Source organism: Carassius carassius, chromosome 3, assembly GCF_963082965.1.
Source record: "Carassius carassius chromosome 3, fCarCar2.1, whole genome shotgun sequence".
Taxonomy (NCBI): domain Eukaryota; kingdom Metazoa; phylum Chordata; class Actinopteri; order Cypriniformes; family Cyprinidae; genus Carassius; species Carassius carassius.
The window spans coordinates 15,191,825-15,204,253 of NC_081757.1; the positions used below are offsets into that span (position 1 = coordinate 15,191,825).

The window sequence follows — 12,429 nt, forward strand, 5'->3', positions numbered from 1 at the left end:
CTTGTGTGTGTTCAAAGTAGCATTTCTGCAACGCTGTCAGCTATGCCAAGATGCGTGCAACAAGCACATTTTTACTGCACAGTCTGGGTCTGAAATGTCATATGGGAATCAGGGGGTGGTATTGATTTTGTGTTCACACTTGTCCTATTTCAACACAGTCTGTTTGGCAAGGGGCTGTTGCCATAACGACTAGCCTGTGGGTTGTCTTCCTTTGTCATCTGCCCTGACAGAGTCCACTTTGTGTGGTAAACTGCCTGGAACTTAAGTCAGTGAAATGTAGCCTTTTTTATATTTGAAAGTCTTTGTCTTGTCCTTCAAACCATTTTTGATGGCACCTAAAACGCGGCTGCTTGTACTAATGTCATTTATTCTCCTGTATGTTGACCTGAACCTCCCACGCTTCTGAAACTCTTCTCAGTTCTTCTCTCCCTCTCTGTGGGCCACCTCCATGGATGGCAGGTGGCAAGTTAGTGCTGCTACAGTTCACACAAATATATTAATATAATAGTTGAGTGCACCTGATCATGGGGAAATGGTAAGAAACATACAGATAGGAGCAGTGAAGGAGAATAATACTGAAAGAACTAGACCACGTCTGAAAGGACAGATGCAAGGTTTTAGACTGTAAAACATTTCACCCACTGGATGTGATGTGGAAGGGCAAATGTCTATCAAGTTTGAGATTTTGCTGTGAATGTGTTTTGTCATAGCACAGTACAAAAAAGTACTTTCTCAGTTCTTTTAGTATAGGTAGGATGTGTTCTGTTTTATTTATTGCGACTGGGAATGTTTCAGAAGACAGGCTGCTGTATGTGGGCGGGAAACTGTGTTGTCTTCTGGGAGTTTCCTTCGAGCAGTTTTCTGTTTGGTTTTGTTTACTTTTCTGAAAGTGCTAATATATCAACATTTTCAGGTAATCCAAAGAATATGTAAGACGTTTTCTCTCTGTGTGTTTGGTTATATTTAACTTTGAGATCGGGAAATGCTGAAATTGTAATTTAAATTTTAAATTGTTTCTCTTGTGAACGTCTGTTGGAAAATGAATAGCTTACATTAATTTTGTTTTATTATAGATAATTGTTCTCAAGAAAGCAACGCATAGTAAGAATTTTTTTTTCTTTTTTGTGTTAACAATGCTTTTTTTGCCCTATCTTCATATTTGCTGTATTAATGTCTGTTACTAAATAAAACAGGCACATACACCAATTTTGTTTGGAGAACAATAATTAAAGCTTTTATTTAGAATTTAATCTCTTTTATTTTAGATTTGATTTGAAATATTTATTAAGACTTTATTTGGTGTTTACAGGTTATGCCTCCATGCACTCTCTTGTACTGTTATGACTTTTTTTAGTACTTTATCTCATCTTATATTTTATTTTATTTGTTAGAGATTGTGTTATTAGGAGATTTTCTTATCTTTCATAATTTTAAAATAAATATATGATTAATAGCCATTTTGGGAGTTAAGCCTGGTTTCATACAGAGTGAGAATATAATGAGATATATTTATTTATAAAACAAAGACTGACCATGTACATGTTTAGAAGAAAAAAATAAGTAGATTGGGTCCCATTTTATATTGATGGCTATAAGAAATTGTTTTAAAAATGTAGGCTACTTAAATCCCCTCTCCGAAATGTAAAAGGCATCCGTTTCATGGAACGCCCCACCAATTAGGCCTAATAATGAAAGGTGTTTAAACTTCAAGCTGAGCAAGAGAACTAATAGGATACAGTCTTGAAGAAATATTTGAAAAGCTGGTTTGATCTGTGATGCTGTGCTCAAGTTTGTAATCAATAAATGACCCTCTCATGTCTATCACTTATTCCTCGTGTTCCCGAGCTCTCCAATAGTGAGGCACCTAATTGGTCTCTTCTCAGTTCGCTTAGGCCCAAGAGGAAAGAGAGAGCATTGCACTCACACCAAGCAACACTCACTCGGTACTGGTCCTCTCCTCGCATCGCATCGCATCGCCTCTCCTCTTCCCATCTCTCCCCCTCTCCTCAACTCAAAAGCAAAACAGATGGTGGAAAAGCAGCACATCTGTCCGCTCGCTCTGCAACGATAGATCGCATCGAGCTGGAGTCGAGCTTGGTCATGTCCGCGTGCGAGAGCTGCTAGAGATCCGGTGTGTTTTCTGGCTTCGCCTTTCACAACGGCTGCCGAGGGAGGACCGCGCGTCTGTCTGGGTTCTCCAACGAGCGGAGAAGATGGCCGCCATTAAGATTTTAACTAGCGCGGGGCTTTTCTTGGCGGTTTGCTCGCTGATCTTGTTGGTTATAGCCATCTGCACCGATTACTGGTACGAGACGGATGCCCGGCGGCATCGCGAGCGCTGTAAGAACTACGCAAACAAGCGTAACGATCCCGGATACATTTACATCTCAAATCACAACTTGCCTCTCCAGATGGCTCCGAAGGGTTATGAGAAGAAAGCTACGGAGGCGCGCATGAAGCGGCACGCTCCGGCTTCGGCGACGGCCATGGAGTCTCACTGTAGCCGCCAGTTCAATTCCACGATCACCGGTCTGTGGAGAAAGTGCCATCGCGAGGGCTTTGACCTGGAGACCGAGGATCTCATTTACAAAGGTGAGCTACTCTCTGTTTGGAGGTGCTTTGACAGTCACTGGAGCCTCGGTCCAGGTCGTTTTATTTTGAAGTGAACGGATGTGCACGTTCATTCAGGGGTAAATTTCCCACGACTGTTATCAGGGCGCTTGGCCATTGGGTTAGGTCGGTTCTTCATGTTTACACCATGCCTACATGGCATTAACCTCCGCTTAGTGGCATTTCCTTTATGTAATGTTGCTATGAAGTTTAGTTGGGATGCGATATCAACGGGAAAGGCCTGATCAGATCTCTAATGTCGCTATCCGAGGTGCTGAATGTGTCCTGTGTGAAGTTGGGTGCTTATATACTACGAAAATCTGCACTTACAGACTATTTAATTCTGTATTGCTATATAAATGCATTAATGTATCGATGAAAAATTAGTATGTCTATGATAATAAAATCGATCTAGAAAGAGACATGGAAACCTTAATGGTGTTTACACCACACTGATTTGGCAGAGTTATTACATATATATATATATATATATATATATATATATATATATATATATATATATATATATATATTTATGAGTGTTGTTTATGCCATACTGATTTGGCAGAGGTATTAGATTTTTTTTTTCAACTTCACCATGAATCAAAGTCATTTTTTCCATGATTCATTTTAATGTATTTTTGAATGGCATATCTGAACAAAAAGAGAGTTTGCAGATCTTTATTGTTCTCTCTTTTTAAATGTTTTCTACCTTGAAGTAGGCAGTTGAATAAAGGCATTTTATTTGTTTTTTACGTTTTTGAAAATCAATGTTTTCACTGTTTATTTTATTCCTACCAAAAAGCACAAACTCACAGAAAGTAAGAGCATACCTGATTTTTGTTGTTCATATCGTTTGTTTTTAAAAGAGCATCTTGTCTTTGACTTTGTGTTGACAATGGAAAGTTTAAGGCTGCTCTGATGCTGAATTATTTACACAGAACCAAAGCAACACCGAATGTGTTATGTAATGTATGTATTCTAAATCTCATGTAATCTAATTGCTTAGGGTTGACTACAATAAAAAATTAAAAAAAATTACAGGAGGAAGGACTGTGAAATGCAATGTTCAAGTGTGAAATTTAAATGCAATACCAGCAAATATGAGTATTGGTTTTTGAATAACAAATTATGATAAGAAATGTCTAGACTAGGCTATATAGTTTATCAGATATTATTATCCATAAGATGATTAGATTTAAGCAAAATTATCATATTTTACTTACCCTCATTATATGAATACTGATCTCACATATAAGAGGCTTACAGCACTCATCTCTACTGTTTGGTACAGTATTCTTTGATAAAGATTGCATTCCACATTATGTTAAGGCCTTAAATATTAAGTGTGAGCTTTTACAGCAGCCATTTCTCTTGCTGGGTTACAGAGAGAAGGAACGCTGCTCACTTGACCATATCTTCATCAATAATTTGTTCATTGATTTTCCCAGGTCACCCTAAGTGGCTCTGTAGATGTCATGAATGATGAAGTAGTGATGGTGTGCAGCCACTCCAGTAAGACTGTGAGCCAACACCCAGAAATACATTGCTTCCAGATTTATAGTCCAGCGTATTCACCAACCCTGCATTATCAACACGGTTATCTTTGTGTTCACATAAAGCAGCCAGAACATTTTCCTTACCATCCCAAATGAATATATTTGGTTCTAAATTTAAAAACAGGACAATATAAATGTTTACATGACCAAAATGTTAACAACATAATAACAATATAATAACTGAGAACTGTAAATCCACCAAAGCAAACTGACAGTGATCCTTAGAGAACTGGAACAGTTCCAGCTAAATCCAATGAATATAGTACGCCATATGTCCTCTTATCCAAATGTAAAATGCTTTAAACTTATCAGAATTCTTTAAAAGGCTGAATGAGACTAAATGTTAAAGTGCCCCTATTATGGATTTTTGAAAATTACCTTTCATGCAGTGTGTACCAAAGCTCTAAGTGAGGTACAGTTTGTAGGACCTGCCACTAGAGGGCGCACTATCAAAACAATAACAATCACATGGTTTGATGACGCTAAGGAGGAGCGTGGAATGATGGGATTTGTTGTCTTCTACCCAACCGCTGATGGCCATCAAATCAGATTTAACGCGAGTTCAACGATTTGCGTGAGTAGATTACATACAAAGTCAATGCAAAGACGCGATCAGACTATGGATCAGATGCGTCCCCGCGTGGGTCAAGATATGCGATCCCCAGCATTTGGCGTGTGTGCCCCATTATACTAATCTTGTTGATCATTATAATAGCATATGTTTTCTGTAAAGATACAAATCAAAACAACTCACCTGTCGAGTAATACACAAACGAGAAAGGCATCTCTTTCTAGTTGAAGTTTGTCACGAAGCTACTTCTGCATTTGGCCACAACACTGTTGTCATGTGGTTTCTACATCCCATACAGTAGGTGGCGGTATACACCTGATAAGCCATGGTTGCAATCTGCCATAAAACTAAGAAGAAGAAGAACTAGAATGGGAATTTTCTAGTTGTTGAAAACATTAGCGATATTGTTAGTAATCAGCTGGACAAAATATATAACACTAGCCTAGTGGTCTTTGGATATTTTACTTCAAATATCTTACAAATTGTACCTTTAAGTATCTTTAAAGAGTAATCTATCACAATAAGAGCATTAAAATTTGTAAAATGAGCTGCAAATTTGATGTTTTCAAAGAACTGATCTGCAGGGCATCCTTTTCTTTTGTTTTAACACCAATTAATTTGAAGTCTCTTTGTAGTTTCCATCGGATCACAAATATTCTTTTATGTTTTTCATCTTTTACACAAATAAGAGTGAAAAAACATGCTTTTTCTTCAGCAGATGAACAGTTGAGTGCCCAAAGTGTCTTTGTGAAAGATTTTCAGGCTTTGATGTGTCTGTTTGTGATTATAACATAGAACAAGCTGTCACAATATATTTGACACATAGATATGATAAACATGACACAACGGCTCAGCTCACGCACAGGGTCTGTGCAAATAACTTCACCACAGATCTGTACAGCAACAAACTCAATGCCTTTTGTGCCTTTGAGTCTTCATAGAAAACACTTCAACAAATCAATTTAACACAGTCCAGTTTCTTTAAAACTGTAATTAAATGGCTGCTCATCCTTTTCTTTATCCTTGACCTCTCCTCTCTTGTTTTTCTAATCCACAATAACAGCAATTGGCCCAGCATGCTTCTAATGACAGAGAATCCAGTAAACCAGTTTTAAACACTCAAGTGCAGCATTTGTGCTTTATATTCTGTGGTGTATAAATCATCTTTCAACTAGGCATTTTGATGTAGCAGGATGTGGTCATGCTCTGATGGATTATATTGAGAACCGATTTGTTGTGTTTTAGTCATTCCGTTGACTGATGTTGCTGAAAGCAAGTTTCTGCATCATCAAATCTTTTAGAAGATTATGTATGATTGCTTTTAGTGAAGTGTAAACGGGTGATTAATATCATCCTAGATTAGCTCCCAGCAGAAGTTTCCTAATATCCTTCAGGTTGAATTTATATACTATGTTGGTGTTTTTGTCTGGAGACCTATCGAGACCACTTTTATGTGGGTCTTGTTATTCAGCGTCCTGGTCTGGATCTGGGTCTTGGCTTATGGTCTCAGACAAAACCACATGGTCTTCAGCAAAGGCTGTGTGTCAACCACTAAAATCTGAAATCCTTTTGACTTAATTGTCAAAGTTAGTAGATTTTTACAAATATGATCATTTTTATCACTTGTTTTTATTTTTTTTAGTTATGTAAAATGTATCAGTTTAAAGGTCTGTTTACAAAACATGTTCAAGTTCTATTAAATTAAACTTTTTCTTTTGAAGGAATATTATAAGATAGAAAACTTTGGTCTGACTTTGACCCAACTGGCCATGCTAACCTTTATGTAACATTTCACAGTATAATACTCATATTAACTTTGGGAAATGCTATGGGAAACTTGCTGGGGTTTAACATATATTACTGACATTAATTTGACATTTTCTGGCTGTATGAGTAGATTTAATTAAAAAATATGTATAGTTAACACTTTCATGTGTGCTCCAAAGCTTACTTCCAATTTTAAGTTCAGACAACAAATGAGGTTTTACAGTGGCAGTGACAATGTACAGAAAATTTGAAAGTATTCAAAATAAAAGTTTAATGCTGGGAATCTATGGAAGCCTATTTTTGCTAAAAACAAAACAAAAACAAAACAAACAAAACAAAACACTTTTTTTTAAATTGCAACATTTTATCTCATAATCAGACTTTATTTCTTGCAATTATGAGAAAAAATTCAGAACTGTATTATATAGCTTAGAATTCTGACTCTTTTCCTTGAAATTCCAAGTTTGGGTCTAAAAGTTCTTAGTTAATATTTCACAGTTCAGACTTTTTCCACCATGGAATAAAATAATAATAATAAAAGGTAATTGACACTTTACTTGCAATTGTGTGTTTATATATCATAAATCATACTTTAGTTAATATCTCACAATTCTGACTTCATATGTCTAATTATATAAAAAATAAATCTGAAAAAAAAAAAAAAAAGTCTAAATTGCGTAATATGGAAGTTGTGATTTTTATTCCAATGCAGATTGGGCCTCCATAGGAATCTGAAATAAATGTTTGCTGAGAATGTTTCCCCTGTCACCAAAGAGGCAATAACAACTATTTACTGCAACACAGCTAAAACACTGAGTGATATAGAGGCATCCAAACAGAAACCCACTCTACAGTATGTCTTCCATCAGCATCGCCTAGTCTAACAACTGGAAGAGTGTCAAACCATACCTCGCATGTTGCAACACTTATGAATAGAACATGAATGCCTGCTCTGATTTATGCAAATCAATCCCAGACCAAATCATCAGCTGGATGAAAGCTAAAAATAATGTTGATGTGGGGGAGAACAACACAAAGTGTACCTTGAATAACCCTGTGTAGCCTGTGGCAACATAAATATATTTGTTATTCAAGTCATTGCAACTTTTAATGCTATTTGATTTACATTTTAGGTTCCTCTGATAAAGATTTGAATTTTTACCCGATTAAGCCTGTTTTATGTCCAGAAGGAGGAAACCTTATGAAAGAAAATGACTGTAGATGGTTTCAGCTTCATGAAGTGCAAGTTAATTATTCTGAGCTTTACACTCGCCTGTTCAGGAGTCATACAATTTTCAACAGTGAGGAAGGCAATCAGCACTAGACACACACAACACACTCACACTTATGTCATTCGTGATGACGCAAAATCTCACAGGGCCAACCAAGTGCTTGTCTTTAATAAAAATGCTGTGTAATGTTATACTGCTTAGGAATTGCAGTCTTAACTTTTTTACTGAAGCATGATGGTTTTTTTATTTTATTTAATTTGCTTGTTTTTTTTTAAGATAAACAAACATAACTCTTCCCTTTTAAAATAGTAGTTTTGCAGTCGTAGGCTTTATTTCAGTGACATTAGTACAGTCCAAATACTGAGAAATTTATAGACCGTATTAAAGGTTTCAGTGATGTAGGTTTGGTTTACAGTCTGGTGCTCTAATTTTACATGAAACTAAAATCAATATAAAATGCAACTGTGACATTTATGACCCTGTGCATTTGATCAAATGCACCTAATTGCTCTCCAGGAAATAGATTAATTAAAGTGAATACAAGCATGGGCCTCTTGTGGCATTTTGCGATCTCAACAGACCTGCTGATCCTCAGGAGATTAAAGCATCGGACTGATTTGCTTTTCCTAAACAGTCACTGTAAATGTCATCAAAGAGTATACTCCTGTACAATGTTTGATTCAATGTTTTGTTCAAATAGGGTTGATTCAGAGATGCACCCCTGTGACGTATCATTACACCTCTTCAATCCTGCCTCGAAACCTTCCTGTCAACATCACCAAGACCATCCGGCAAGATGAGTGGCATGCCCTGCGTGAGTCTGACAGTCTCTTTATTTACAAAATTTACAGATTTACAAAATTCATGTCTTGAGGTTTGAGCTGCTCATTATTGCATAAACAATTGTGTCTGTGATGTGCTTGTTCCAATGCAACATTTATGAAACACGCGTATTTTCTTAGAAAAGATTGTAATTGATCCTTTCCTAGTTGTAGGAATATTTTGGTAAAATATGATACTTCAGTGCGTGACCCTGCAGAGGACAGAATGGATGGATGTGTGTAGAATGGATGGATGATACTATTGTTACTCTCCTATGCTTGACATCTTACATAAACACTTTCAGTCACTACCTAAACTAAACATGATTTATTATTTCACCAAAAAGGTCAAACATTTTATATTACCCAGTAGCCTTTTCTGACAAACATACTGAATACTCACTGATGTGAATATTTGAGTAATAATTAATTACGATTAAATGTTTAAAATGACAGTAAAGACATTTATAAAGTTACAGATTTCTTTCTGTTTTTAATTCAGACTTCCTGTTGTCCAGAATTTTCCACAACATTTTTAATCAGCACAATTGTTTTAATATTGATAGTTATTTTTGAATGGTAGTAAATAGACAAATGATTTTATTTTAAGGTGTCCTTGTTACACATTACATGTACTTATTATTTTAATAACAATAAATGATGCATAATTCCATGCAAGTAACCCTAAGCAAACCCTAACATATAGTTAATTAATATTACTCAGCATTTAAATTAAATGTATAATTACACTGTAAAAGGCACCTTAAAATAAAACAAATTACTTTGTTCAAGATAATGTATCATAATGTGTACAAGAAGTAATATGCACAGAAATTGATCATTATTATTATTATTATTACCCTTTTTCAAATTAATATTTTATCTGGCCCTGTGTGGCCAAAAAATGATGTGCATTGAAATGTGCATTTTATTTATAAATTTTATAAGATATAATAGTAGTAAGGCGCTAATCGGTTGCTTCGTTGGCAAATTTTTGTAGTAATGTGAAATAATAATAAAAAGGCCTTGATGAATAAAAGTAAAGCATCCAGGATGCAAAAGTAAATATATGATATGTAATAAAAGTCATCACTAGATGCTTACAAGCCCTGAATTGTAACAAACGAGGCTTAATGTTGGTGTTTTGTCCTGCAGATCTGCGGAGGATGACAGCAGGTTTTGTGGGCATGGCTGTCTCTATCATCCTTTTTGGCTGGATCGTCGGAGTGCTTGGATGCTGTCAAAAACATGATCTCATGCAGTATGTAGCTGGACTACTCTTCCTCATGGGCGGTAAGATACAGAGTGTTCGTTTATGCGCGTGTGTGAGAGAGAAAGAAGTAACTTTTTTTTAATTCAACAAGGTGCTTTGAAAATAGATCAAAAGCTTTGCATCCTATATTTTTGTGATCTAAAAAGAAAGGCTGTTTCATGAATGTTTGATGATACATCTCAAGTAATTTCCCCTGACAGGAACCTGCTGTATTATCTCCCTGTGCACGTGTGTGGCCGGCATTAACTTCGAGTTGTCGCGTTACCCACGTTACCTGTACGGCCTACCGGAGGACATCAGTCATGGGTATGGCTGGTCCATGTTCTGTGCCTGGGGCGGACTGGGTCTCACCCTGCTGGCCGGTTTCTTATGCACGCTGGCCCCTTCTTTAAGCAGCCCCTTGGCCCGCACCACAGTCCACAAATCCAGGCATGAAAATGGGACTGTGTGATCAGAGACTTCTGGAGCAACACTGCAGCAACATTTTCACCAATGTATACAGCGTCTACATAAGGACAAAGCATCTGGCCTATTCATCGTCATGCAGTATACTGACTAGATAATTTCTCTTTCCATGTTCATATGACTCCAGTGGCTCTTGAGCTCTTGTTGATCACAGTTGTCAACACAACTTGTGTACACCGTCCATTTGTTTAAAAGGTTGAAGTCTGTAAATGGCCTGAACACTGCTGATAAAGTCAAATCGAGACACAAACACAGACCTACGAGCATCTTCCACAGTCTCACATGTCTCACTCTGGTTCTTTTTTGTCACAATAAAAAAAAAATAAAAACAACGAAAATGTTCACCGCTCTGCTTCATGACGAAGAAGCAAGCTGGAGGCGACTGTCTTCTCTTAAAGAGGATAAAATGGTGCTCTCTTTCCAAAATCACACAACTGCACAGAAATCTTGACAAAGACAAATCCACGGTTTTTCTTATAGCTGACTGACGGTGTGGAGGATTGTGAGTCTGGAGTGAAGAGGGGAGCAACGGAAAAGAGAGAAAAAAGTATTTCTGTCATTCAAACTTTGAGAAGCACATTTCCTAAGGCCTCAAAGAGTCTGTATGTGTAAAAATACTTTGTTTCTTCTAGATTTCAGGTCTATTTGTACGAAATAATGCTTGGGGTATAAATGGAGCCTTTTCACTCTTTGTTATGATTGTAACGATTGGTTTCATGGCTAGCTGTTTTGAGGAACCTGACCAAATTTGAAGAATTTCTAGCCTGTGAATCACCAACTAAATGAAATGTTTTGGGGGTATTTCTGAACATCACTTCTCATGAAGCCTTATTGCTGTTAAGAGCACAACGTGATTAGAATCAAAGTTAAACGAGAGCTCAGCACCTTCCAAGCACAACTGAATGTTGCTGAATAGTCAAGATACAGTTACAGCTCTGGCTACACATCAAGATTTTAAAGGAAATTCAGTGTTGTTTAGCCACAATAAGTGAAGATAGAAAAGCGTTATGTACAGAATTTGAATCAAGATGATGGATTGCAGGTAAGAGTGTTTGAACACAAGACGCTATAATGTTTGCATCATGTAATGTTTTTATTTAGATGACTCCAACCAAACGATATTTTAAAAACCCGAACCGGCCTGAAGGTTTTATCCTAGTAATAATCTAGTAATATCTTTTTTTTTTAAGTGAGTGTTTCCACATTATCATGAATAATTCATATTGATTCTTCTCTCACCAATGGATATTATTTATTGAGGATGCTACTTTGAAAAGCACAGTTTCCATAAATCATTTACCAATGCCTCACGTCTTTGCCAGATGTACATTCAAAATCTCTTAGACCTCCACAGATCCCAGATCAATTCTTGAGCACAATGAACTGACATTGATATTCACGGTGGGATGAAACGCCATAGATAATGTAAGACTTTAAAGATGGCCAATACTGTGGATGTATTCCAAGTGCACAATTTGGGAAATAGGAATGTGTTCAGAAATTGTCATTTAAGGGAAACTGTGGAGTCCAGTCTTTTTTAGGGTAAAGCTTACAGCTGATTGGCACAAACATCTGACACATACATAAAATAAACAAAGCCAAAAGAACAAATCCCTTTAGGTGGATAGGAGAGTGTTGTATTGAGTGGGACCTTTCTGATGAACTGCAGATCAGGTATTGACTAAAAATATAGTGGCAAAGAAGTAATAAACACCACTTGGGAAACGATTTGTGTTAAACGTCTGAATATGGGAATGTTTTGGGCAGGATAAAAAAAAGAGCATGGGAAAAAAGCTTTTCTAATAAAAGCAGCTTCAGGTGTTTTGTCATTTATGGTGAGATATGAGAGACGTTTGCACAAAAGCTGCCATATTCTTTGGCAGTTAAAGTAGCACAACTTTTTTTATTTATTTTTGATTATGAACTGTTTTTACTAGTTCATTTCATAATTACAACTGGAGAAAACAAGTATCATTGTCTCGCATGCCATCATATTGATTCAGTGTATATAGATTCTGTCAGGTTTTTTTATGATTTTATTTTATGAAATAAAATGTTAGTTGCATTTCATCACGAGGCACTTTTTATTTATATTTTATTCAGTTTATTTATTAAAGTAGTTTTGAATGTT

General features: G+C 36.4%; 1 protein-coding gene across 1 annotated transcript; it reads left to right on the forward strand.

The window, feature by feature from the left end:
* The first annotated feature begins 1,584 nt into the window (after positions 1 to 1,584).
* Positions 1,585 to 11,314, forward strand: LOC132121204 (transmembrane protein 178B-like). The gene is made up of 4 exons (XM_059530399.1): positions 1,585 to 2,592; positions 8,440 to 8,553; positions 9,716 to 9,853; positions 10,034 to 11,314. The coding sequence occupies exons 1-4, from the start codon at positions 2,214 to 2,216 to the stop codon at positions 10,282 to 10,284; spliced, it is 882 nt and encodes a 293-aa protein (XP_059386382.1). The 5' UTR covers positions 1,585 to 2,213; the 3' UTR covers positions 10,285 to 11,314.
* The last annotated feature ends 1,115 nt before the right edge of the window (positions 11,315 to 12,429 follow it).